Here is a 25,254-nt window from a genome sequence, read left to right as displayed (position 1 = left end):
AACACCAGTAAGTACTCGTTAATGTACGAAATAGACATTATTTTCGTTAGAAATTCATTATTTCACCTAAATAAATGTTCCGCAATGCAGAATAGTACGTTAGCAATGTAAAAAATTGGGAAATAAATAATTGATAGCTGTCTCCGGTATAGTAAAGTAGTACCCAAATCTCGACACAGAGTGGTCTACTTGAATGTGGTATAAAGTATGGTATTTGGTGTGTGCAGCCTTTACACTATGTTCTGGAGCTGTGGGGTATATGGTCATGTGGTACAGGTTAACCAATCAAATGAACATTTGATGTGCAGACATGCATTTCTTAAATCTTCTGAACTTAAATAATTATAAAGTGACTTGTGTTGTGCAACAGCCCTCGAGAGCCAGGTCCTACCTGCGAGCTGCCGCACACATGCCTCAGCAGAAGTGGCCGATCGTCCAACCAGTTACGAGCTAACATGTGGTTAGCACGATGAACTCCTAGTTGTAGGTTTCCATGACTGTTACGCTACTCTTTCACAGCTGACTACCGCTCCCATATACTGGCCAAAATCTCAGGAGAAAGTTGTTATATGCTTTCCCCCAGCAGACTTAAACCAGCTTGCATCCTGTAGACCAAGCCTAAAGTCTGGCATCTTAGATCGCATGGCTACAGTGTGGGACATCTGAACTTGAACAGCCTCTTTGGTTGAACACAATTTCCTTGCACTAGCCCAACATGCGATGTATCTGCACTACATCTGGTGCCAAAGTACCGGAAAGTAGACTGGGTAAAATTTTAGTATGGCCGAAACTTATTTCTTCAATTGTACAGGAGAAAGTACTTACCGAACTAACTTTTCGTACACTTTTGAAAGGTTGTGGAAGTGTTTTTACCCATCGCTTAATTTATTTTGCCGGTAAATCATGTATTTTTGAAGATTTATGTGTCTCCAATGCACGAAAGCTGTTGCCTAGTATGTCCTTCCACTAAGTGAATCAAATGTTGCGTGCGTTCGATGATGTAACCCCTGGTCAGTGTTTTCAACCACACCGATGTTTTCCAAGAACATGATGATTTTGAAGATTACAATTTTAACTGTTTGCCGAACCTAACCTAACCTGCCGTGCATGGTTCGTGGGGTTTTCGAATCTGGAAAAAAATACATAATCACTAACACGAAAGTAGGTATTTTTCGATGAGGAAGGTTGCAACACTACATAAACACTGATCTTGGACAACACCAATCAAGATTTCTCCGCCATATTGCGTGTAACGCAATCGAAAATGAACAAACAAGAATTACTTGATATGTCGAAAATTGAGATTATTTTCGTGAAAAGAACTAAATGACACCTTCAAGAATCCTTATGAATGCAGAATACGTAAGTACCAATGTGAAAAAGAAGGAAATAAAAAGAAATTTCACACGTTTCTGGGATACTAAACTTTTAATGTTGACGGGACTGTGTGTCCCAAAATGCTTTCATTGTTAGGTAGGTGTTTACAGTTTGTAAAATAATGTCCGCAAATACTTCCAACACCTGATCACATGAAATCTGCTGTTAATCCAAAATCTCCTTCATGCCTTGCATGTAAATATGTGTGTCAGAGGTGGTCATAAACAAAAAATGTCTGCTTGTGTGATTTTTTTTAAAATATAATTTCTTCTATTATATTTCCAGACTTTGTTCTATAAAATTTGTGAAAGTCATTAAACTTTTGGAACAATTACATTTATTTATCATTATATCAATACTATTATTGTATTTAATTAGCTAAAGATAGTTAAAACTTTCAGTATTCATTACAAAGTGCGTGTGTTACCATGTAACTGAACGGTGAGTGCTATTGCCTTTGTTTAGCTAGAACTAAAACCTACTGCCCTTTAAGAGCCAAACTACTTTACATTGAGTCAGTGCTTCATCATTGTTTTCTAGCTATCTCTTCAATTACCAATCACGAAGATTGATCCCAGGCCCACTTGCATCAAGGGCAAGAGGTCCAGCCATTCAACTGCTCGAGGGCTCTGTGGTCACTTAACCCACCCTCGATTTCACGAGGAATTTTTTTTTAATGAAGATTATGTGTTGATAAGTGTAAAGAAGGAAATTCTGGAGCGTGGAAAGTAATTTTTGGAGATCTACGTGCTACGAAACTTATATTTTTTTAATATTTAAATTTCTTACCTACGTAATGTTCATACGATTTTCCAGGGTTTCCATCATGGATTTATGTCACAGGCGCACATCTACACATTCTCTATTTCTTCTTATGACTGACTTGTGGAATGGGATTTGGTACTACTTTACTATACCGGAGACACCTATCAATGATTTATTTCACAATTTTTTACATTTCTAACGTACTATTCTGCATTGCGGAACATTTATTTAGGTGATATAATGAATTTCTAACGAAAATAATGTCTTATTTCTTACAATAACGAGTACTTACTGTTGTTCCTTATTTCCCACAAACCTTCCACGGGCAGCCCCAAAAACCATTGACGTTAGCCCAAAAGTTCACGAAAGCATCGCGAACCATCACAGGGACGAGGTATGCCTACTAGGTTAGGCCTGTTAGGTTAGGTTCCATTAGCACTCCTTTCGTTCAATTTAGCATATACGGACAATACGAGAGCGTATTGTGCTCTCGTGCAGAAAGCAAATGGCGGCAGCAGCAATAGCACGTCGGAAATAGATTTACCTGGGATTTTTTTGCAGATGAGTTTGTGCAGTTTGACAGGTATGGAAAACAGCTGCGAGATGCAATGAGGAATATCATTCAACATATTGTTGAACGAAATCCTCAGTGTGTGTAGTAAATACGTTATCTTCTGGAACATCGTGCACATTTTTTTGGCAACTGCAGGTTGTGAAGGGGAGGGTTGTATTTTCTGAATGACTTGTGGGATGGGATAATTTGCGACTTCTTAATATGAATGAACGTACGGGGAGGTTAGTATTTCGTGGAAAATGACAACAAAGACTTTGAACATACGTTTCAACTTTCGCTTCAATCCGCAAGTGCCTGGCCTTGGAATAAAGAGCTAAGTTACCTGATGAGGTTTAATTTTTTGACCCTATAATGCTTCAGTGCAGAAAATAGTGTTGGGCAGGATAACATGCCTTCCAAAGGAACTCTATAGGGAAAGGTGTGGCCACGGTTGCAGGCTGTAGGTTAATTACCCCAGGGGTGGAGCCCGGAAGAGGCGGGAAATTTTGACAGCAATTATTCATGACATTTGTTGGGATACAGCCCTGAAAAAATCGACTTTGACATACATCAATCGGTACGGGTGCTACGAAACTAGCATGGCCACAAGTAGAGTTCCACCTCCCAACTTCAAACAGCTACATCTCAACTATAAACGGCTGTACAGTACTAAATACTTCTTTCCGCGCTCCAGAATTTCTTTCTTTACACTCAGCAGCATATAATCTTCATAAAAAAAAAAAATCCTTGCAAAATCGAGGATGGGTAAAGTGACCATGGACCCTGCTCGAGAGCTAATGTAAATTAATTCTAATAAATACTCATCTGGAAAACAATTAATGGAGTCCAGTCCCTTTCTCTTTTAACCTTCGTGTCTTCATCCCTGCCTCATATATTTGCTACTGACGATGTGATTATACCCGGAGGAAGACTGGCTGATGAGTAGAGGCAATAGATGTGGCAATGCTTTCAACTGTAGTGACAAGCAGAATATGCGTTTCTTCCATATGCAGTGTGGTATTTATGAAATTTGCAGTGAGGGGAAAACTACTGACTCTCTAGAGCATGAGATAATGCTTTGAGGGGGTACCTCGACAACTTGAAAAGCACACTTAATTTTATGTAAAAAATAACAAAAAAAAATTGCTGAAAAATTGCCGATTTAAGTGTGTATCTTGACAGAAAGGCCAAGTCCACTTCATGATCAGAACAGCTAATCGGGACTGGGCGTACAGTGTTTCAAGTTGGATTTTGACACCCACCCCCCACAAATCTAGTCTGGAACCTAACTTTTGGGGATCTGAATTGAACTTGGGCATAACCTTGCAGTGGGGGTAGGTGGCAGAATCAAAAATTTTTCTACCCCATAAAAATAGCATCCAAGACTGCTTGGCTAGATAACTGTCACATTTGCAAAATCCTAAAAATTACTCGTTAACTTGTTTCTCAGGTCCCAGGAACTTAACACAAGTTCCATTCGGTTGTTAATTCTGAAAATTAGTTATTTGCACAAGTGCCCCCGCCAAGTTAATCCTAATTCGTCCGGGACTCCTTGAATACAAGACAATAGCGATTACCACTACTGTATATCTAACTTCCATCATTGTGTACGTAATTTCATGATCAACTGTTGTTAAGGTACTGATCAAAATAATGAATTCAATTTTGATTCTTCTATATTTTTTAGTGATGATATTTTGTAAACGTGTTTACTTTGCTGCAAAATTACAACACTACCAACTTGACAACGCATGCAGAAACTGAAAAATATTTACAACAAAGGATACCACCTTCCAACTCTCCTCATGTGTTTGAATTCAGTGATGTTGAAAGATGATGCATGAGTAACCTCATCAATAGACACATGAAGCCATGGCCGTGCAATTTTCCATTTGTGAAATTTTTCACGGGCAACCAACAATCAAAAGGAACTCGTCACTTTATTACTACTCTCTTCTTGTGTAGATGCACTTTTCTGAACCAATCCTTTCATGAACACAGTCTTCACAGCCACCAGCTTTATCAGAGTTCATTCATTTTGAAGGCATATTCCTGATATTGCTGAGTCTACTCGTAATGCTCACTTTGTTCACTAACTTTGTTTGTTTGTGTTCTAGCTTCACAACAAAATCTAGCTCATTGTTCTAACAGAAGAGCACACGGTTCTTTTAAAAAGACTTCCTAAAGGGCTATCATGCATGCATCAAAAATTCCATGTAGGCTATCTTCGTGTACTATTGTTCCACTCATACAAATACAAACGTTCTGTGGTGATAAGTTAGTCACCTGACAACTCATTTGTAACTTTCACAATCATTGGGGTGTTATTTTCCGGCCAATTTCAGTGGACAAAGAAAGGGGCAGTGTGCAAATTAATAAGGGGATACCAGAGATTTCCCCCCTCACAAAACATTTTATCCCCCTCAAAAAAATGGAATTGAAAGCATATATATTTCTTAACTTTGTAACAAGCACGACTGAAAAAATTATTCGTGTCCATTGATTGTCCAGTCATCAAAGATTTCTCTGCCAAAAAGTGTCCTGCCTTATGGATTAAATATGTACACCATGTTTAGATGTGGACATTAAGTTTAAACTTGGTGTTACTAGTTCAATAGCTTTTGTGTGTATTTGAGCTTTCTTAGTATGCAAATATACTAAATCTTTCTAAATTACGTTTACATGTTATAAGATTTAGTGACCTAGATTAGAATCAAAGTATAGTAAAAAACCTTGTTAATCCGGACTAATGGGAAGGGGTATAAGTTGACCGGTTTAACGAAAGTTGGGATTAACTGAAATAACCTAAAAGAACAGTAGAAAGTGCAATAAAACTCTGTTTATATCAACAAAACATGTGAACAGAATTTCATCAGTGGTTGACTGCCTTTTGTTTGGGAAGTTCTCTTATTGACTTCTAGCCACATTTAAAACCTTGCATTCTGTTTTTTTCCTTTTGCCTGTCCGGATTACGCAAAGTCTGGATTAATGAGGTTTTACTGTAGTTAGAACCGCAAGTCAATTCTTTAGGTTACTCACTGGTAACACACATATTTGGATATCCCAAAACATACCTACCTCCTGAATTAAAATCACAACAACGCCACCGAGTAGGCACCTCACCCCCTTCCCCGAAAGCAAGAAGCTTAATTTGCACAGTGGGAGGTGTTTTTAGATCCTGACCACTTGTTTGACTGTTCTGAGAATAGAGTAGCGCCTGAGGCCATATCTATATTCTCCACATGGAGCTTCCAGTTGTCTGACAGAAAAGTGTTGAAACTGAATGTCGAAGTGGGGAAAAGTAACTAAATTGCCTATAATCTGTTCCCACCCCAAATCACATTCCCCTCACAGGGATAAAATTTATCAAGCAGACCGGGGGGGACAAGCATCCAGAAGGGGAATTCTCCCCATCCCCTCTGCAAATACCACCCTGTTCATATGCCAAATGAAATTATCACAGTATTTTGAAGGCACATTATTTTATGTATTGGTGAACGTAGTAACTGTTACCCATTCATCCTTATTTGCAGTACTGCTTCTTAATGGCGACCCTTGCAGAGCAAGCTTCGAAGTTGCTGGACTTCAACCAGAAACTGGATATCAACCTGCTTGATAATGTGGTAGGATGCATGTATAGCGGCATTGGCGAACAGGTGAGTGTTATTTATGCTTGAGTCATTTTACTTAAAACAGGGACTTTCTGTCACAGACCTCTATGTAGAGTTTTCTCTCTTTTCGTCAGTGTGCAAATGAAAAATTTAATTTTGCATTATGCGAGAGTATAATTATAAGCTATCTGGTACTGACAGACTTCAGGGAACCTTCCTGGCTACACACAAGGCATTTTGGAAACCAGTAAACCTGAGGATTATTGTATTACTCTTTTTCTTTTTGTAATGAGAAAGGCATGACAATCTTTGACTGTAACTTTCATGTCACTATTATTTTTTAAAGGTAAAATAAGGGTATTACTTTTTAAAAAATGTCTTAACCCCCCATATCTTTTTTGTATACATAATTATTGTTATTTGCATTGCAGAATTTTCCTGTCATTTATGATTGTTAGAAGCAAGTTTACACTTTTTTAAATGTAGAGTTTCTAGAGAACACGTGCTCCTTTTCATCTGACATTTATTTGTAATTTAATCAATGCTACATCTCTGACAATAAGAGAAATTTAACATGAAAGAAAAACAGTTATGCAACAAATCTTAATAGATAGACCTGCTGTCTGTTGTTACTTTACAAGCATGTGTTGGGAAGAGGTGCAGGGAATGTACAGTCAAAAGCTCATGAATGGTCTTCCGTGAGAGTCAAGTGGTTGTGGTTTGTGTCTGTACACTTTCTTACTTTAACCTTTAGCATCCCGAAGGTTGAACTTGGAACCACACCTGTGTTTCTGTTATGGCAGCAATTCACTTGCCGACGCTAGAAGAAAACTTCCGGACATTGCCTCGAAGCTGGCAACACTGCTGCTTTATATATTATTATTTCTTTACCCAACAAGTATCAGTCTGATTTCAACGAAACTTTCAATGGTTGTAGGAATGTACTGCTGCTACATACTAATTTTTTCATTCACTTCGGCCTATTGAAGGGGCACAGGTGCTGCGGCCTTGTGCCAAATTTTGTGGGGAAAAAATCAGTTTTCTTCTTCCTTTAACACTAATTATTGGGAGGCACAAGGTATAAATTTTACATCCAGTAAGAGCCCTGTCTTTAAGAATGAAAACAAGACCAATTTCATTTGTCTATGTTAATTAGTTCTCAGGGTACGTTTTTTTTTTTTTACTTTGGGGCAAGTTTGAAAAGCTTGAATGGGAATACAGAGGCGGGGGTGGGTTGGCTAAAGTTTTAAGTGTTTCTTGGAGCTGGTAATAGGGAAAGGGCCATTTTGCTCCTTTGGAATAAGAGTTCAGTCGTATTCTAAGTACAGTAGATTTAAGTTTTTCAGTGCACCAAGCTGGGAAAAATTAAACTGGGATAACAAAAAATTGAGATTGTTTTTTAACATTTTGCTATGTTGGAACCATCAAGAATGAATGTGTAATTGGAGAAAATGTAAGATCGAGGAACGTGAAGTAAGGATTCCACTGTACAAATGTTAATGTTTATTTTATTTGTTCTTAATTGTTTTTAAAATTAGTTTTTTTAGCACAATGGATTTGTTGAATTCTCGCTCTTGTATGAAATAGTGACAGTGGCTTACTAACTTTTGTTTTGGGGTGTACTACAACAGATGTTTAATGCACAGTCGAATCTTCTGCTGTATCTCATGTGACAATACTGTCGCCTTAAAGCCCGACATGGATCTTGTAAAGGTGTATTGTCAATAGGTGAAATGCCCCCTCCACATATTTTTTTTAGCAAGAAATGCTGGCTTACTCCAGTGATTCTATTTTGTTTTCAGCAAAAAATTGCCCAGGAGGTGCTGACCACCCTCAAGGAACACCCAGATGCATGGACAAGGGTTGATACCATTCTTGAGTTCTCCACCAATCAGCAGACAAAGTATTACGCCCTTCAGATATTGGAGCAAGTTATAAAGACAAGATGGAAGGTCTTACCGAGAAATCAATGCGAAGGTAAGTACCTTTCGATTATTTCCAAAATTTTATATACAGGGTCTCCCAGAATGAATGGTGGGACTTGACAAGGTTATTGTGAAATTTACATTACATATGTTTACATACGTAAATTGTTCTATTAGGTTCAGCTACTCAAACAGTGCAGGCAGCACCACAAGGCAGCAAATGAGGAACCAACTGGGAAAAAATGCAGTCATTGTGTGCTACCTCAGAGGAAGTTGAGGTGTGAATTTGATCGTGGTGAAATATACACCGTATAAGACAAAGCTGATTCTGATGAAAAGGCAATTTACGTGCCAGGATCAAAGAGATCCACCACACGAGAAGAGAACTCAGTCGATGATTCTTGCAATTCCCAGAGGCAGGTTGTGTGGAGACAATGAAATCATCAAAAAGACCAAGGATATCGAAGGAAACAGGGGAGAGAATCCTGTGTTCAGAGTTCCCAAAAAATTACCCCCAGTTGTCAACAATTTGGCCTTTTTGTTTTAGTTGCTGAATATAATGAAACACCTTTCAAGGTATTCTGTGAAACATATCTTTCACAATAACTTCACCCAATCCCACCATTCGTTCTTGGAGACCCTGTATTTCCTTGAAGTTGAAAAGCTATCATGCTAGGACACGAATTATGTTTAAAATAATGAACTAATAGTCAGTCATCTTTGGTTTTCGCTGTTAAATCAGAAAATGCAACATTTATGTGAAATTCTTTCTTTACAAATTGGCACAATTACAATATTTTGAAAGGAATGCTCAGAACCAAATAGATTTTTGCTATGTTAAAAAAGTGTTGATGTATTTTGTTACTGCTGCACAGATTGAATATTGAATATATTTGTAATGTTAACTTTTCTGCAGGCATCAAGAAGTACATTGTTGGATTGATCATCAAAACATCATCGGACCCGGAGACTATGGAAAGGGAGAAGGTTTACCTGAATAAGTTGAACATGATTTTGGTTCAGGTAAGTTAACTTGTTACGTTCATTCTTTTTTGGGGTCTGTAAAAATGCCTTGGGATATTTTGAGTGTGTTAATTTTTCTGTGGTGTAAGGGGTGATAGTACCAAATGTCAAGCACACTTTCACGTAGTACACCCTGGACTGAAGTTTGCAGACTAACGGGACTGTGGCATGTAGACATACGGCCAGTATAATTCTCTGTAGGGCTGTGTGTGTGTTGCCCCATTTTGCCTTTATATGTGCTGAGTGCCCCTTTGCAGCCTCAGCTTTTAACCCAGGGAGGAATATTTTAGTCCTTTTGACACATTTTTAATTTTAGTTATGGTAAGGGACTGAAACCCTTGTAATGTGACTGGTGCAAATAAACCTAAGTGCTGACGCATCCATCATTTCATGTTCAATCAATCAAATTTTCCTGGAAATAATACTAAATTCGATGTTTCTATTTATTTTGCGCAGGTTTTGCATGAAAAATTTGAGTCCATAACATGCATTTTAGTATTCTGATGTAATTCTTGTATATTTTTAAGCAAAACTATTGGTAAATTGATGCTTATAATAGGGATGGGCCGATATGAAAGTTTGGCCGATACCGATAAAGTACCGATATAAAATTTACCAATACCAATAACTGATATTCTACCGATCTGATATAAAATTAGAAATGGTCCTTGAAGAACCTGAAATGTTCATTGATCTCTTTAATAAATGTGTGTTTTGAGGTGACTGCAGTGCAAAAGAAGTTGAATATTTAGACATTTACTTTTTTAGAAAGAAGGACATGGAGATTATCCATAAAAATTACAACAAAATGGCAGAATTTTGCACTAAATTATAAGATATTTATCGATATATCGGATCGGTAAAATAATCGGTAATTTTACCGATAAACTGATACACCGATATGCTTCTATTGGCTGATACTGATAGAGTACCGATTAATCGGTCCCATCCCTAGGTTATAACCAAAGTGAAATATTTACACACAGGCATTATTCAATATTTTTATAACTTTTAATTATTTCAATGTGCAAGCATTGTAATCGGGGTATTGGTTCAGCCCTAGTTCCTTTATTTTGAACAAGAGTGAGTAAACTTCATTCTCATGGATAAGTGCAATTGAACTCTCTTTCCTTTATGGACATATAAAAGCACCACAGAATGCTCTGTAAAAAGCAGGGAATTTATTTTGCTGCTATGCATGTACACCCTCCATATAATTATGGTGAGTATAAGATCAAGATTTCTGTACAAAAAACTGGTCATATTTTGGAATCAAAAGCAGTATATGAAATGACATTTTTGTGTTAAAATGGTTAATAAAATCCTAAATTTGATTTAAAAACTCTACTAATTAAACAAACTTAATATTTCGCTTCTAATGGTACATTTATATAGTTATCAGAATATTACATTTATGTCTGTGTAAAATTTTTGCTACACAAATATTTACAGCAGAATTAATCAATTTTCCATAATTTGCATAACTCAGGATATTTCAGACCTCTGAAAGTGCCGCATCAGTAAATAAACTCTAAATTTTGTGTTTAATTTCCTGACAAAATGTGGTAGGAAAATGGTCTCCTACCTTTCAGAAACATGAAAAATGAACATTACAGTGTGTTATTTCACATTTTGTGTTTGTCAAAATGAAATATGCATACCTCCTAAGTATCAGTAGGAATAACCATGATTTATTTTTCAGATTTTGAAGCGGGAGTGGCCAAAGAACTGGGAGTCGTTCATTCCGGACATAGTTGGTGCCAGCAAAACGAACGAAAGCTTATGCCAAAACAACATGGCCATTTTGAAACTGCTGAGTGAGGAGGTGTTTGATTTCTCAAGTGGGCAGATGACACAGACAAAGGCGAAGCATTTGAAGGACACTATGTGCTCAGAATTCTCTCAGATTTTCACTCTGTGTCAGTTCGTAATGGTACGTTGCCTTGAGTTTTGTTGTTTTCATATTCATTATGCTTAGTGTACAGTCAAACCCTGATTTTTCGTTCCCTAATTATGTTTTCAACCCTAGATATTACAGTTCAATAATTATTTGTTTTTTGTTTCAGGATAATTCCCAGAATGCTCCTCTGGTCGGTGCTACTCTGGAAACCCTTCTTAGGTTTTTAAATTGGATACCTTTAGGATATATTTTTGAAACAAAGCTAATTAGCACACTCATTTATAAGGTAAGTTTTTTTCCTGTGCTACTGTAGACTGATTTTGAGATCTACATACATGCATGCATTAAAGATGTATCGTATGAAATTTTTATGGGGTCCACAGGTATACAGAGAGACTTCTGGCAAGGCACTCGAAAGTTAATGTTTCTCATGATAGAGCCTGAAAACTGCAAGCAATTCATTTTTCTACAGTTTTTGATCGTAAACTGTGATTATGCCTGAAGGTGCTACCAGACATGGCGAAATCAACCGCTATCAAAAACTACATGGTAAAATGAACTGCAAGTGAATTAGAATGGATTATCTCTCTTTGTTTAACTGCCAAACAGATACCTTTACAAGGCATTCTTGTAGGTAAAAGTTATGTCAGTGTCTGGACCTATTGTTAATATAATGTTGTGTGCTGTGTCCACCTGTGTACAAATTAGTGTTCAGCCAGAGCTATTTATTACCTGCGTGAAATTTAAAGTTTCCACATTACACAATTGGATAGTTATTTCTGATTAATTTCGAAGACTCACTCCCTTCATTCACTAAGGGTATGGCATCTGCAGCAGAGAAAGTTCCCAGGTGGGGGTCCTAACAAAGAAGTGGCATGCTACAGTCTCTGCTTCAGATGCCATACCCTTAGTGAGTGAAGGGAGTGAGTCTTCGAAATTAATCAGAAATAATTATCCAATTGTGTAAAGTGGAAACTTTAAATTTCACGCAGGTAATACTTACACCACGTTTACAGCTATTTATGTTTGTGTGTGTGTGTTTTACTTCGTTCTCCATAATATTCACCTTCACCAGTTAGTTCAGTTTTTGTTAAGTGACTCATGTCCCTGTATCAGGAGAGTTAAGATGCACCCAATATACAGGGTGAGCATAAAAGAATGACAGTTTCATAACATGGCTGAAATACTTACATGGAAGAGTATGTCCTGAAGTTGACATGGCTAATATACAAATGTTCTATGTGTGACCCTTTTGTAACACGACAGATAGAAATGCGATAATCCAGTTCTCCTCTCCCAGAACTCTTCCCCTAAAACAGACAACAAGTTTCCCCAAATTTCTTGTTCCAGTCGTAGATGGACTGCCTTGTGGGTGGTTGTTTGCCATACCGTTTTTCTGTACGACAGTAACAGAATTTGTTTTTTACAAATTGAAGCGCACAGAAAGCCTTTTGTACCTGGCTAGTGGCCATATTGCTCGACTGACAACATGGGTGCTAACGTGATGCTGACGTCATGAAAACAAACAAAGAGCAGAGGTCGTAAACTTGGAGACTCTCAATAAAACTGTATTAAATGCTTCCTGATAAATCAAACTGTTTTTGATTTGTAAAGCATTTAATCTGTCTGTTTCTTTTAAGCTCATCCTGTATTTTGTAATGAGTCAATATGGGTGAATCGGTTTATAATTAAAATTATTGAAAATTGTACTAGAGACTGGTAACAACGTGATTTTTAATTATTGGTTTTATTCTATTTGCAGTTCCTTAATGTACCAATGTTTCGTAATGTCACCTTGAAGTGTTTAACTGAGATAGCTGGTGTGACCGTGACCAATTATCACGAGATGTTTCTTCTTCTCTTCACACAAACTATGGCACAACTGGAACAAGTAAGTGGAGATTATTTTAATAATTATAGTTCCAATGTAGCTACCAGTACAAATTTTTTTAAATATAAATATCGTGTAGTGGCAGATGGTGCTATTTTTATTTGTCCAAAGTATAAAAAAAAATATTACCAGTGCTGTGTGTTTTTAGTAATTAGTAGTTTTGTTTAATAGTTTTTATTCACTTAATTTTCCTTTTTGTATTTTTCAGATGCTTCCGCTGAACACAAATATCAGAGAAGCGTACGCATGTGGTCAAGATTCGGAACAGAACTTTATTCAGAATTTGGCGATGTTCCTGTGCACGTACCTCAAGGAACATGGAACGCTTGTAGAGAAGAAACAACTGAATGAAGTTTTATTGAAGGTAATGGGATCATGCTCTTATTGTCTGTACTACAACTCTCTTTTGGATTAGTATTACTTATTTGGATTTCATCTTAGTTTCTTACCTGGCAACAGTCGTAAAATGTACCACAATTGACAAATCTGCATTGTATTACAACTCGTTCAAAACGTAACACCAGAACCTAAACAGAATACTGAAGTTTGAAGAATCGAATGCCAAGCATTCTGTTGCTTTGTTAGTTATTTGTATTCTCTGGCCTGTAGTGAGATGGCTGATAACTTATCACTAGAGGCACATATTTTTGGTAAAAACAAACAAACCAAAATTTCGGTACTAAAACTGTCACATTTATATAGTTACCAGAGTATTAAGTTTATTCCTGTATAAAGGAGTCCAATCTTGCTTCTCAAATATTTACAGCAGAATTAATCAATTTTCCATGAATTGCATACCTCACAGGATAATTCAAACTTCAGAAAGTGTCGTGTCTGTAAACTAAATTTCATGTTTAAGAGCCTGTTTCGCATTTTACAGTGCATTTTGCATCATTTCGTGACAACAGGGTAGGAAAATGCACCTCTCACCTTTCAGATACATGAAAATTTAATAATACAATGTGTTATTTCGCATTTAGTGTTTTTGTCAAAAATGAAAATATGCAAGTCCCTACTGTTCACTGGCCACATGGCTGGCTGTCAAGATCTGCAAACGTGGTCACTTGAGATATGCAGATTTCATTCTTGAGGGAAACACAATATGTAGAGACAAAGGTGCGTAATGCTTGATTTTGGGGTTTCTGAACAATTTGTACAACTAAATGAATCTACCATATTTTATTACAAAATGGTATATAATGAAGTTCAAAATGCTACTTAAACTATTACCTGTAATATTTAGTCTATTTACCAACACAATACTTTTTGGAGTCTAATTTTTTAAGCTTGTATGTATTAAATGAATTAGCAGTTTATCTCTTGAAAGAAATTATGCACATTTGTAGATTAAAAGATCAAGAATATATACCTGAGGAGTAACATTAGTTTTAATTACATTTCACAAGTGAGAATAAGAAGATGAAGATAGTGGTAATTTCATTCACTTTTGCTACACAATGTTGATGCATTTGGCATAATTACCAAGACATTTAGACTTGAAAAGTGTATTATTTGACAAGTTGTCACGCTTCTTAAAAAATATGAGTCAGAATAGGTTAGTAAATTTGCAGTGATACATCATTTGTTCTGCTCGTTACATTTAGAACAATCCTTATTTATCTGCTCTTTACAGGCTCTTCATTACCTGGTACTGATCTCAGAAGTGGACGAGGTGGAGATTTTCAAGATTTGCCTGGAATATTGGAATGCCCTGAGTGCCGATCTGTACAGGGAGAGTCCCTTCAATGCCCCCACGTCTCCACTTTTCATGTCCAAACCAAATTCCACAATCGTTCCGAGGAGACAGTTCTATGGACCAGTGTTGACCAAGGTAAGCAACGAAAGGAATTATCTGTTATGTGAACTAGGATGGAACAGATATAAATCCCAATACTGTTGCTATAGAGTGACCACAAGGAAAATAACCTTCGACGAAAAGTCCTTGGCAGCTTTCCCTTCTTCCTTTCAGCTCTGGCCATAAGCAAGCATGGTCCCCTCCCCTCATCCTGGGAGTGCGGTGCACACGAGTTGCGGGTCTGTGCAGGTTGTTTTGCTTGTGGTTCCACTATAATGCCAGTGTCTCATTAAATGCTAGTTCATCCGGTGGTGTCTATTCACTACCTCAGATTTGATTTGGCACATAAATAAAAAGTAAAGTGTTCCCCTGTGCACCAAGCCATGAGAGCTTGTAGGGGTGTGGAGTTAAGGCACCCACACTTCCTTGATCATGGCTGAAGATGGGGGTGATGTGATCAGCACCATGCCCCTGCTCCTCTTTACTCCAGAGTTTCGGACCTCCCCGATGGCACAGTGGTAGCATCGTCGCCTTGTAATCAAGGGTTCCCGGAGGATGCACATAGTGGTTCGGATCCCACTTTAAACTGTAGATCCAGTCCCGATTAGCCTTACTGTGCATAAAGTGGACTTAAAATGCCAAATCATTCAATCAATTTTCCCGAGTTCCCTCCAGGTACCCACTTTATACGATGCTGGATGAGCACCTGCTTGAACAGGTGGAAAAATCCCGGTTCTTGCCTGCCGGGTATTGAACCCAGGTCTCTGGGTAGTCAGAAGCCCTAAGGACTGAGCTACCGTGGCTTAGATGAATATGTATTTTTAATTTTTTTTAATATAATTACTATTTACTGCTTTTGAAGAATTTATTGTCTGTAACATAATTGGCTTTAAATAAATTTTTGCGGGCCAATAATCAGTATAAAATTTTGAAATTCATCATGCTTAATCACAATTTCATGAAGGCTTCTAATAATCACGTGTAAGTGGAATTAAATGTTTTTGAATGTTTGCAGTTTTATTTTATTTTCTTTTCCTGTTAGTTTTATCCTCATTATTGTTTTAGTTAATGCATATCCCTGTATTGTGCAGTGGACAAATATAGCCTACGTGCTAAAGTGCTCACAATATCAAAAGAAGGTGAAATAGAACTTTCAGGTATTTGCCCTGCTTCCCCATGTACAGAAATTTGAATTTGGTGAACTTTTTACAAGTTAAAATTCTTAATTTCAAAATATTTAATGTAACAAGAATGTTTTTACAATTTAACAAACAAATTTTTAATATTTTCTAAAAATTTAGATTACAATTTAGTCCTGTATTGAAATAAACAACAACGACGAAACTGAAAATATAACAAAAGCTGCTAGGCAAGAGAACAGGGTATCACCACACTGCTCAGAAAGCCCATATGTGGAACAACATTCATTTTACACAAGAAAGAAACATAGTACACGAATACTACAACCTTACCACCAGTCAGTCCACTTCGAAACGTGGATCGCACAAAACATCGTGCACCGCTCACAGTCTATACAGAGAGTTTCTGTTTTGAAAAAGAGTAATTCCTCGACCCCACTTGTCAGCTTTTGACACTTTGCAGTGCTGCCCTCTCACAATGGTGGAATTTACATGTACTAACACATACCTTATCGTAACTTCATAATGGTTATAAGGTTGTTTAAAAAAAGGGAAACTGAACATGGTTTGATTGCAAAGTTTCAGCACCCTGGTTTTTTAAACACCCTCTAGAAGATATGAAATATGTTCACTGGAATAAAAGCTTTACCTACAGGTTTTGAGCTCAATGTTGCTGAATTTTTTTTTGTGATTGAATTTCGTAAACCCTTTCCTTGCAGATGAGGTACATAATGATAAGTCGAATGGCGAAGCCCGAAGAGGTGTTGGTGGTGGAGAACGAGAACGGTGAGGTGGTGAGGGAATTCATGAAAGACACCGACTCCATCAACCTGTACAAGAACATGAGGGAGACCCTTGTGTACCTCACCCATCTGGATTACGCAGACACCGAAAGAATTATGACTGAGAAGCTCCAGAATCAGGTGAATGGAACGGAATGGTCCTGGAAGAATTTGAATACGGTAAGTGTGCCTACGTGTGATTGGCCTTTTAACTCTATTTAAGCTGTATTCCCAAGTACAGTGTGTAAATTCTAAAATATAAGTAGTGATTAATTGATGTGACATTTTTACCGCTATTGATAAACTACCAGTGTAAAATTTACCGATACCCACAACCAGTGCTGTTTGTTTGGGTACACTGTATTCACACCTTTTTATGGGTGACAATAAAACTAAATTTTATTTTAACAAAATAAATATGCATGTGTGTAACTATATGGATGCACAATCATTTATGATTTGTCACGATACCACAATATTTTGTGTAGTTCTTATGATGAACACAATAGCAAACCAACTTAGTACTGTAACCTTTCATCCCAGAAAAAAAAAATCACTTCTAAAAACTATAAAATTTCAATCCCTCACACAGCCATGTGGCCACCAGCTGTTATAAGAATTCTATAAGGAAGTAACAGCTGGTGGCCACGCAACCGTGAGGGATTGGAATTTTATAGTTTTTAACCTTTTTTATTCGTTTGTGTGGGGGTTCTTTATAGTAATATCGTAAGGGATACGATCAATTTATATTTGACGAGGACAAGTTTTATCCAATTATGTTTTACCACTTCAACCCACACCCTTTTCCATGTTTGATATAACTTGACGTGGCAATGTGGTGATATGTGCCTAAGGAAAGCTTAAAGAAGAGGGCGGTAAGACCCCCGAAACATCGCATATATCGACGGATTGTACTCACTTGTCGTAAGTAATTTAGGTTTTTATATTTGGTCTAGGAATTAATTTGTGCGGTTGTTACGCACACATTGAAGCTTTAGTTCAAACACAAAATACATAAATACCTTAAGAAAAATATTGTCCATTGCGAGCCACCACTTTCGCCCATCTGTCAGGCAAGTTACGGATTCCGTGGCGAAAGAAGTCCTCATCCTTTGGAGTGATCCAGTCAGAGACCCATTTTTCGATATCTTCTGAAGAAGTGAACCGCTGTCCAATCAAATTGTTATTCATGCAATTGAACAAGTAGTAGTAGTCTGAAGGAGCAGCATCTGGTGAATACGGCGGGTGGGGTAAAACTTCCCATCCGACATTTTCTAAATAGGTTTTGACTGGTTTTGCGACATGTGGACGAGCGTTATCATGTTGAAAAATAAGTTTAACATGTCTGTTCTCCCATTCTGGTCGTTTCCTGGCCAGAGCTTGCTTCAAACGCATTAATTGTCGTCGATAACGTTCTCCATTAATAGTTTCACCCGGTTGCAGCAGCTCATAGTAGACCACACCTTTCATATCCCACCATATGCACAGCAGAACCTTTGCACAGTGAATATCTCGTTTCGGTTGTGATGGACCTGGTTCACCTGGCTTCACCCAGGCCTTTTTTCGTTTCGGGTTCTCGTAATGGATCCACTTCTCATCGCCAGTAACAATGCGATGCAAAAACCCCTTTCTTTTCTGTCTTTGAAGCAGCAATTCGCAAATGTTTTTTTGTGTTTCAACGTCTCTGTCTTTCAATTCATGTGGAACCCAATGTGACATCTTTTGAATCATTCCCATGGCTTTCAGGCGTTTGGAAACTGTTGTTTGATCAATGCCTAATGCTTCTGCAAGTTCTTCCTGCGTTTGACACGAATCCTGATCGAGCAATGCTCTCAATTCTTCATCTTCAAATTTTTTTGGCTGTCCAGGTCGCTCTTGGTCTTCCAGGCCGAAATCACCACTTCTAAACCATGCAAACCACTTCTGACACGTTCGCTCAGCTGGCGCATGGTCACCATACACTTCCACCAAAATACGATGACTTTCGGTAGCACTTTTCTACATGTTAAAGTAATGAAGCAGAACACCCCGCAAAAACACTTTATCTGGCACGAACTGCGCCATGTCCAGTTGACTACAAAATGCTGTTGTTGACACGTCAATCAACTGTCCTATACTACGAACGATGCGCGCTGGCAGGAGTTTTCAACGCATGTGTGGATACACGGAACTGTGGGACGATACGCTCGTTACGCCATCTCTTGTCCAGGCGCACGAATTAATTCCTAGACCAAATACATTTTTATTAAAATATAAAAATATTTTAATATACATGGAAGTGCATTATAGATGCGTAAATATGGTAAAATTGTGAATGCTCATTGAAAAGTATGAATCAGGGTTGCCATTGACCGAAAAATCTTAAGAAAGTGAGGGAAATCAATCAAGGAGTGAAAAGGTAACTGCAAAGTCAGAGAATCTCCGAAGATGATAAAAATTGAGAAATGAGGCAGATAATGATCTTGTTTTGTTTGCCAGGAGTAGAATCTGAAAATATCAGTTTCTTAGTTTCTCAACTCCTGTCCTTTGTGGGAATATTTCATATAAAAATCTTTCATAATGATTTGCAACAATGTTGAATGAAATTCAGTTTCTTTAGTTGCCAGTTTTACACACAACATCCATTTCAGCTTCAAGTGGTAGATTAATATGTCCAATTCCTAAGATATTGTACAGTGGTTTCTGGCACAGATTGATTTTAATTATTTTCTAATATTAAAATACTTATTTATGCCATGAATAATGTGGACTTGAAATTTGGGAAATGTATCTTGGAAACTGTGCATGCTTGTAATAAACCAAATAAGAATTGTCTCTCCTTTCGTGTTCATCGAATGTAAATTGTAGCCTGCCATGATGAAATCTTCACACTTGATTGAGTAATGATAGATTATATACGGTCCTCTAAGAAGATCTGAGCAGACATTAAACTAACAGTTGCCGATATATCTCTACTACAATTTTAAATGTCCTTGCATTCCACTCTGTCTAATCAAAAGGTGCTCGCAAAGTCCAGTTGCTGGGCCATTTTTGCTTATAGTTGTAAATAAGTCCACTAACCATTCATTTATGCACACTTCAATTGACAATAGTCCAAAACAAATCTTGGTAGGGATGGGACAGATTAATCAGTACTCTATCAGTATCTGCCGATATCGATGTATCGGTTTATCAGTAAAATTACCAATTATTTTACTGATCTGATATATCTGTAAATATCTTGTAATTTAATACAAAATTCTGCCATTTTTAGTATAATTTTATGGATAATCTCGATGTCCTACTTTTTAAAAAATTAAGTGTGTAAATATGGAACTTCTTTTGAACTGCCTTGAAACATGCATTTATTAAGGATGTCAATTAACTATTCAGGTTCTTCCAAGGCCTACTTGGAATTTTATATTGGTACTTTATTGGTATTGGCCAAAATTTCATACCGACCCATCCCTAATAAATTATAACTTTTTGACCATGTGTAGAAAAGCTACATCGAAGCTACATCGACCATCACATTGTATTAATGGGAAGAATGGGTATTCTTTGTTAAATTCAGCTTTTGTAAGTTTATAAATGCAGAACATGTTGTTTTTTTTACAAATATTAGCATGTTTTGTATGGATAGTAAACATGAAATCACTGACTAGATTTTTTTTTTTACAAACTTGTATGGATATTTCTTTTTAGCTGATTGGTGGTGATTCATTCATTGTGATTTTTGGACTTTTAACCACTGTACAGATACATCTCAACCCTGCTTTGGCTAGTCAGCATACAACCGAGGATCAGTTGTAGCACATGTACTGAAAGAACTGTATGCCCACAACCATTCAGGGTCTGACAGTTGCACGTAAGCGGCACTGAAGGAGAATATTGCATTTTTGGGGTTGATTTCCAGCACTATCAATCATCTGACAAGGTGGAGCCTGGGCCACTGCAATATAATCCTCCCTGCCAACTTACATATAAAAACAGGTCTTAATTACCGTCAAAGGAGATGGAGCCTGGGTCACTGATAATCCTCCCTGGCACCTTCATTTACAACAGGTCTTTATGACCAGCGAACTAGGTGGAGCTTTGCCCACTGAGAATAATCCTCCAAGGCAACAATTTTTCACTCTCCATAATAGACACCATCCCCAAACACGTCATGTGTCCGGGGACTGAACTGGGATTTATCAGATTAACATATGACCCTGAAGTCAAAGGCAGAATCGGCCTCTGAAACGTAGGCAATTAAAAGAATTAACACAGTGGGTAAAAGTCCAAAACTCCGAATGAATTGTGTGAATTTGCATAATATGAGACTGAAAGGTAAAAATCTGAGTCCGGAAGTGCTTCCCTACTCTTCTCCATCTGCAAGCAGTATAACGAGAATAGAAAGCTGTTATACTGATTTTTCTTTTGTTGCAGCTGTGCTGGGCGATAGGGAGTATATCGGGAGCAATGCACGAGGAAGACGAGAAGAGGTTCCTGGTGACTGTGATAAAGGATTTGTTGGGACTCTGTGAGCAGAAGAAGGGAAAAGATAATAAGGCCATTATAGCTTCGAATATTATGTACGTCGTCGGTCAGTACCCAAGGTTCCTCAGGGCCCATTGGAAATTCCTCAAGACTGTTGTGAATAAACTATTTGAATTCATGCACGGTGAGAATTTTGTCTAGTGTCGAGTAAATATGTAACCTCAAGTGGATGTGAAGTAGTGAGAGAAAGTGTCTTCTGCACGTTCCAGTTTGCGTGCCTGTATAAATGCGTGCGTGTGTGTGAGAGGAGTGTTTGGTGAGTATTCGATTAGGAAATTACTGGTGCTGTGATGTCAATGCAGATTTTGTATTATCAGGTCTTTTCTAAGTATTTTAAAGAAATATTCATGATGGATGCGTAAACATGGTTTAAGAATTACATGAAATTTTGTATTTCCGAGTTGCACAATTAATGGATATTTCAGGTTAATTTCTTCATTCACTAAGGGTATGGCGTCTGGAGTGGAGATGATTCATTAAATTGTGCAACACGGAAATACGAAATTTCACGTAGTAAAAGAAATATATGTAGAGAAACATATCAAAACTGCCTGGTACATGATACCTTAAGGGGAGAATTTGTCGCAAAATAATTAATCAAGATTTGGGTACAAAAATGCACCATACAGGGTGCTCCAAAGTGATAAATTCTGTCTTGTTTTATGTGTAGGTCATTTTTCTGGGAAGGTATGACAGATACGTAAAATATCACAACTTGTATTAGAGAAGGTACCATGTAATATATTGTTTTTCTGCTATAACAAAAATTGCAACGTGTAGCTCTTATTCTAAGCAAATTAATTTGCAAGATTTTGATGTGTTCTAGCAGATCTCAAAAACAACTTTCTTCAATATTTTGGAAAGATTACAATAAATATACCAAACAGTTCTCATATAGTGTTCATTGAATGTAAATTTCAGCCTGCCATGATGAAATCTTCACACTTATTAAATAATGATAGATTAACAATAATACGGTCCTCTAAGAAGATCTGAGCTGGCATGAAACTAAATGGTTTGAAAAATGGTTATCAATGTGATGTTCTACCATCAACTGTGTCATCAAGTAACTGGATTTAACATGGTTGACTGTGTATATTGAACATCCTTCAAATTTGAAGTGTTTTGATATTATATAACTTTTTCTTGAACTATAGTCTTGATGAGATACATTCTCTATATAAAAATGGTTTTATAGTTATTTTGACAGTTAGTTTGAAAAATATTTTGCAAATGGCAATCAACGTGTAAGGATGTAGTTGCTGTGTTTGTATTATTAAAAATAAAATGTATTTTTACAGGTTGTTTCGTTGAATTTAAAAAGATCCATTTTTATGTAACACCCTATATTTAAGGCGTTCACCATTTTGAATGTAGCGGTATCACTTTTACCCATTATTTTTTTTTTGTGTCCGTCACAGTGTGTTTCGTAATGCCAACTAAACAATACGAATTTTGTCAGACTGTTCATCACAAATTCTGTTCCTTGTAAAAAAAATTGATTTTTGGCTAAAAATTACTGAATTTTCTCTTTTTAGAAACCCATGATGGTGTACAAGATATGGCATGTGATACTTTCATAAAAATTGCACTGAAATGTAGAAGGCATTTTGTAACCGTTCAAGTAGGGGAGGTCATGCCCTTCATTGAAGAAATACTTAGCACAATTAGTACAATAATTTGCGATTTGCAACCCCAGCAGGTAAGTCTTTCACACCATAATTAGGTTTCAAATCTCAAATTGATTTCACTGTTTGGTATTGTGTAGATAAAGTTTTGCTTTTTTTCGTAGTTGTGAATACATGTATAATACCATGCATGCAATATAAGTTTTTTCCATGGCTGTATAGTAAGAAAAATATTTTTTTCCCCAGTATTATGATACGACAAGAATCAATTCTAATAATTAATTTGATATATCTTGGAAGGTTATAATTAATGTTGCAAGCATAAAGGAAATAAGAATTATGCATTGAACTGTTGAATGGTTGAATATCACTAACTGAAGGGGATACAAGGGAAATTTATAATGCTGGTAACTTTGTGTAGAAGTTCGCTAAAGAAATGTTTTTGTATTTACCGAGACATTACTAAATACCTACTCCATTGCAGATTGGTTGACATGTGTGACGATGCCAGAGTCCCTGGTTCAAATGTGTGTTCTTTGTGAGTGTCCCTTCATCAATTTTGTCAATCAACCTTATCTTTGCGAGTAGCCAAAAGTGGCAGAAATGCGAAGTAAACTAAATCGGATCAATCCATCAATATGTACTAAATCATCATCATCCTTCACCGTTTCTTGCCTATGGCTGGGTTGGCATAAAAGTTGAGCCTCTCCATTTTTTCCTGGTCTTCCACCACTTCTCTTTTTCCACGGTGTACCAATCTTGTCTTCATCTCCTAACACACTCCTCTATCTGCTCTTTCCACAAACATCTTGGCCTTATTCCCACTCCTTTTGCATTCTAAGCTCTTACTGGTAGTCTTTCTGAATCCATCCTCTTCATGTGTCCGAACCACCTCATCTGTGCCTGATCTATCCTGTCCTGAAGCTTCACCACACCCACTGTCGGTTGGATCTTCTCATTCCTTATTCTATCCCTTCTAGTCTTCCCCAATATACTCCTTAAAAATTTAATCTCCACTGCCTGCATATTTCTTTTCTCTGTCATTGTCCAAGTCTCTGCTCCATACATAATTATTGGCACACAGTATGTGTTATATATTACCTTCTTGCATTTCATAGGTACATCCCTGTTCCATATTAATCTTGGAACACTTTAATATAGTCCACCACCCATTTGTAATTATGAAAAGCAGTTTGGAAAGAGATGAGTAATAATATTAATATGTTTAATACATATATTTATTGGCTCTTCTCGCTTTTTTCTTTCTTTTTCACATAATATTAATAATTAGGGAGACAAATTTATGGTAAATAAAAACTGAGGAGAGCGGTAAATAAAATGTTAAATCAGCGGTGAAAAAAAAATTGGCACACACTTTTTCATTATGAGAGGAAACAACATACAAAAGAGCTAGAAATTGATAAACTACTTCATTTTTATATACTGTACACATACACAAATACTTAGCTGTCCAACCAAAAAGAAAACATCTACACAAAATCGCTTCATTTCTAAATTGCCTATCTCAAGTGATTTATTCCTTGTATGTATTTAAAGGATATCCTTTTTGTCCAACAAATAAAATAATCACTACTGCACATACACAAACACATGTTGAAAATCACATGATAAACAAAATTCATTCATGACTGAACACAAATGACACTATTGTTTCCCTTGATGTGCGGGAACAGACTAATCTTATCGCTGCTACAGCTAGCAAGTTCAGTGAAACTGGAAGTTGTAGTAGACATTCGGGGGAAGAATGGAATGCAACTTGACAGGGAGTGAAGTTTTCGAACTGAGATTATGTGCATGGGAAATCCCAATTTGCATAGTCTTCCTGATGTGATCGAAGATAAAACATTCTACAGCTGCAAGTGGTAGGAAACTTTAGGCAATCGTATCGTTAGAAATCGACAGTTTGCGTGCACAACCTCGATTGCCAGTTTTTGCGTGTTTTCTACTTAATTTGATGATATTTCACGAAAAAGCGTTCATTTCGTGGAAAAGCACACATTTTGCATTACTTTGCGAATAAAACTCATGCATATTTCACCATTGGGGGTGTAGTTACGTGCAGAATGTTCTAAATTGCATCTTTTTTTCACATTTCGCAATTTCAATGTCCCTATTAATAATTAATACTGGAATTAATAATAATTGTACTCCAAGATATGAAATTTTATTTATGCAATATGCTTGTTTGAAATTTTGCACTAAAGATAGCTCCACTGTTGGGAGAAAAGACTACAGAAAAGAACATAGGCATCTAAGGATTAATTAGATTGAAGTTTCCGTCAATGTTTGTACAGTGTAGCTAGAAATAACACCACATTAAATA

General features: G+C 37.0%; 1 protein-coding gene and 2 non-coding genes across 4 annotated transcripts in view; all 3 read left to right on the top strand.

Annotated features, from left to right (window-relative positions):
- emb (exportin-1 emb) overlaps positions 1 to 25,254 on the top strand; it is a 43,489-nt gene that overhangs the window by 1,466 nt on the left and 16,769 nt on the right. For both annotated transcript variants that reach the window (XM_083137591.1, XM_083137592.1), the window contains exons 2-12: positions 6,229 to 6,351; positions 8,109 to 8,283; positions 9,148 to 9,254; positions 10,957 to 11,187; positions 11,321 to 11,440; positions 12,917 to 13,045; positions 13,254 to 13,409; positions 14,679 to 14,876; positions 16,699 to 16,941; positions 21,172 to 21,406; positions 22,821 to 22,984. In XM_083137591.1, the coding sequence (XP_082993717.1) occupies positions 6,241 to 6,351; positions 8,109 to 8,283; positions 9,148 to 9,254; positions 10,957 to 11,187; positions 11,321 to 11,440; positions 12,917 to 13,045; positions 13,254 to 13,409; positions 14,679 to 14,876; positions 16,699 to 16,941; positions 21,172 to 21,406; positions 22,821 to 22,984 (1,869 nt within the window). In that variant the 5' untranslated portion in view covers positions 6,229 to 6,240. The remainder of the gene's footprint in view (positions 1 to 6,228; positions 6,352 to 8,108; positions 8,284 to 9,147; positions 9,255 to 10,956; positions 11,188 to 11,320; positions 11,441 to 12,916; positions 13,046 to 13,253; positions 13,410 to 14,678; positions 14,877 to 16,698; positions 16,942 to 21,171; positions 21,407 to 22,820; positions 22,985 to 25,254) is intronic.
- On the top strand, positions 19,612 to 19,683 carry LOC146000633 (small nucleolar RNA SNORD61). The gene has a single exon (XR_014443507.1). It is a non-coding gene; the product is annotated as a small nucleolar RNA SNORD61 (small nucleolar RNA).
- LOC146000634 (small nucleolar RNA SNORD61) lies at positions 22,207 to 22,282 on the top strand. The gene has a single exon (XR_014443508.1). It is a non-coding gene; the product is annotated as a small nucleolar RNA SNORD61 (small nucleolar RNA).

This window comes from Lepisma saccharinum, chromosome 16, assembly GCF_977018435.1.
Source record: "Lepisma saccharinum chromosome 16, izLepSacc3.1, whole genome shotgun sequence".
NCBI lineage: Eukaryota > Metazoa > Arthropoda > Insecta > Zygentoma > Lepismatidae > Lepisma > Lepisma saccharinum.
This window is presented reverse-complemented; position numbering and strand designations above follow the sequence as displayed.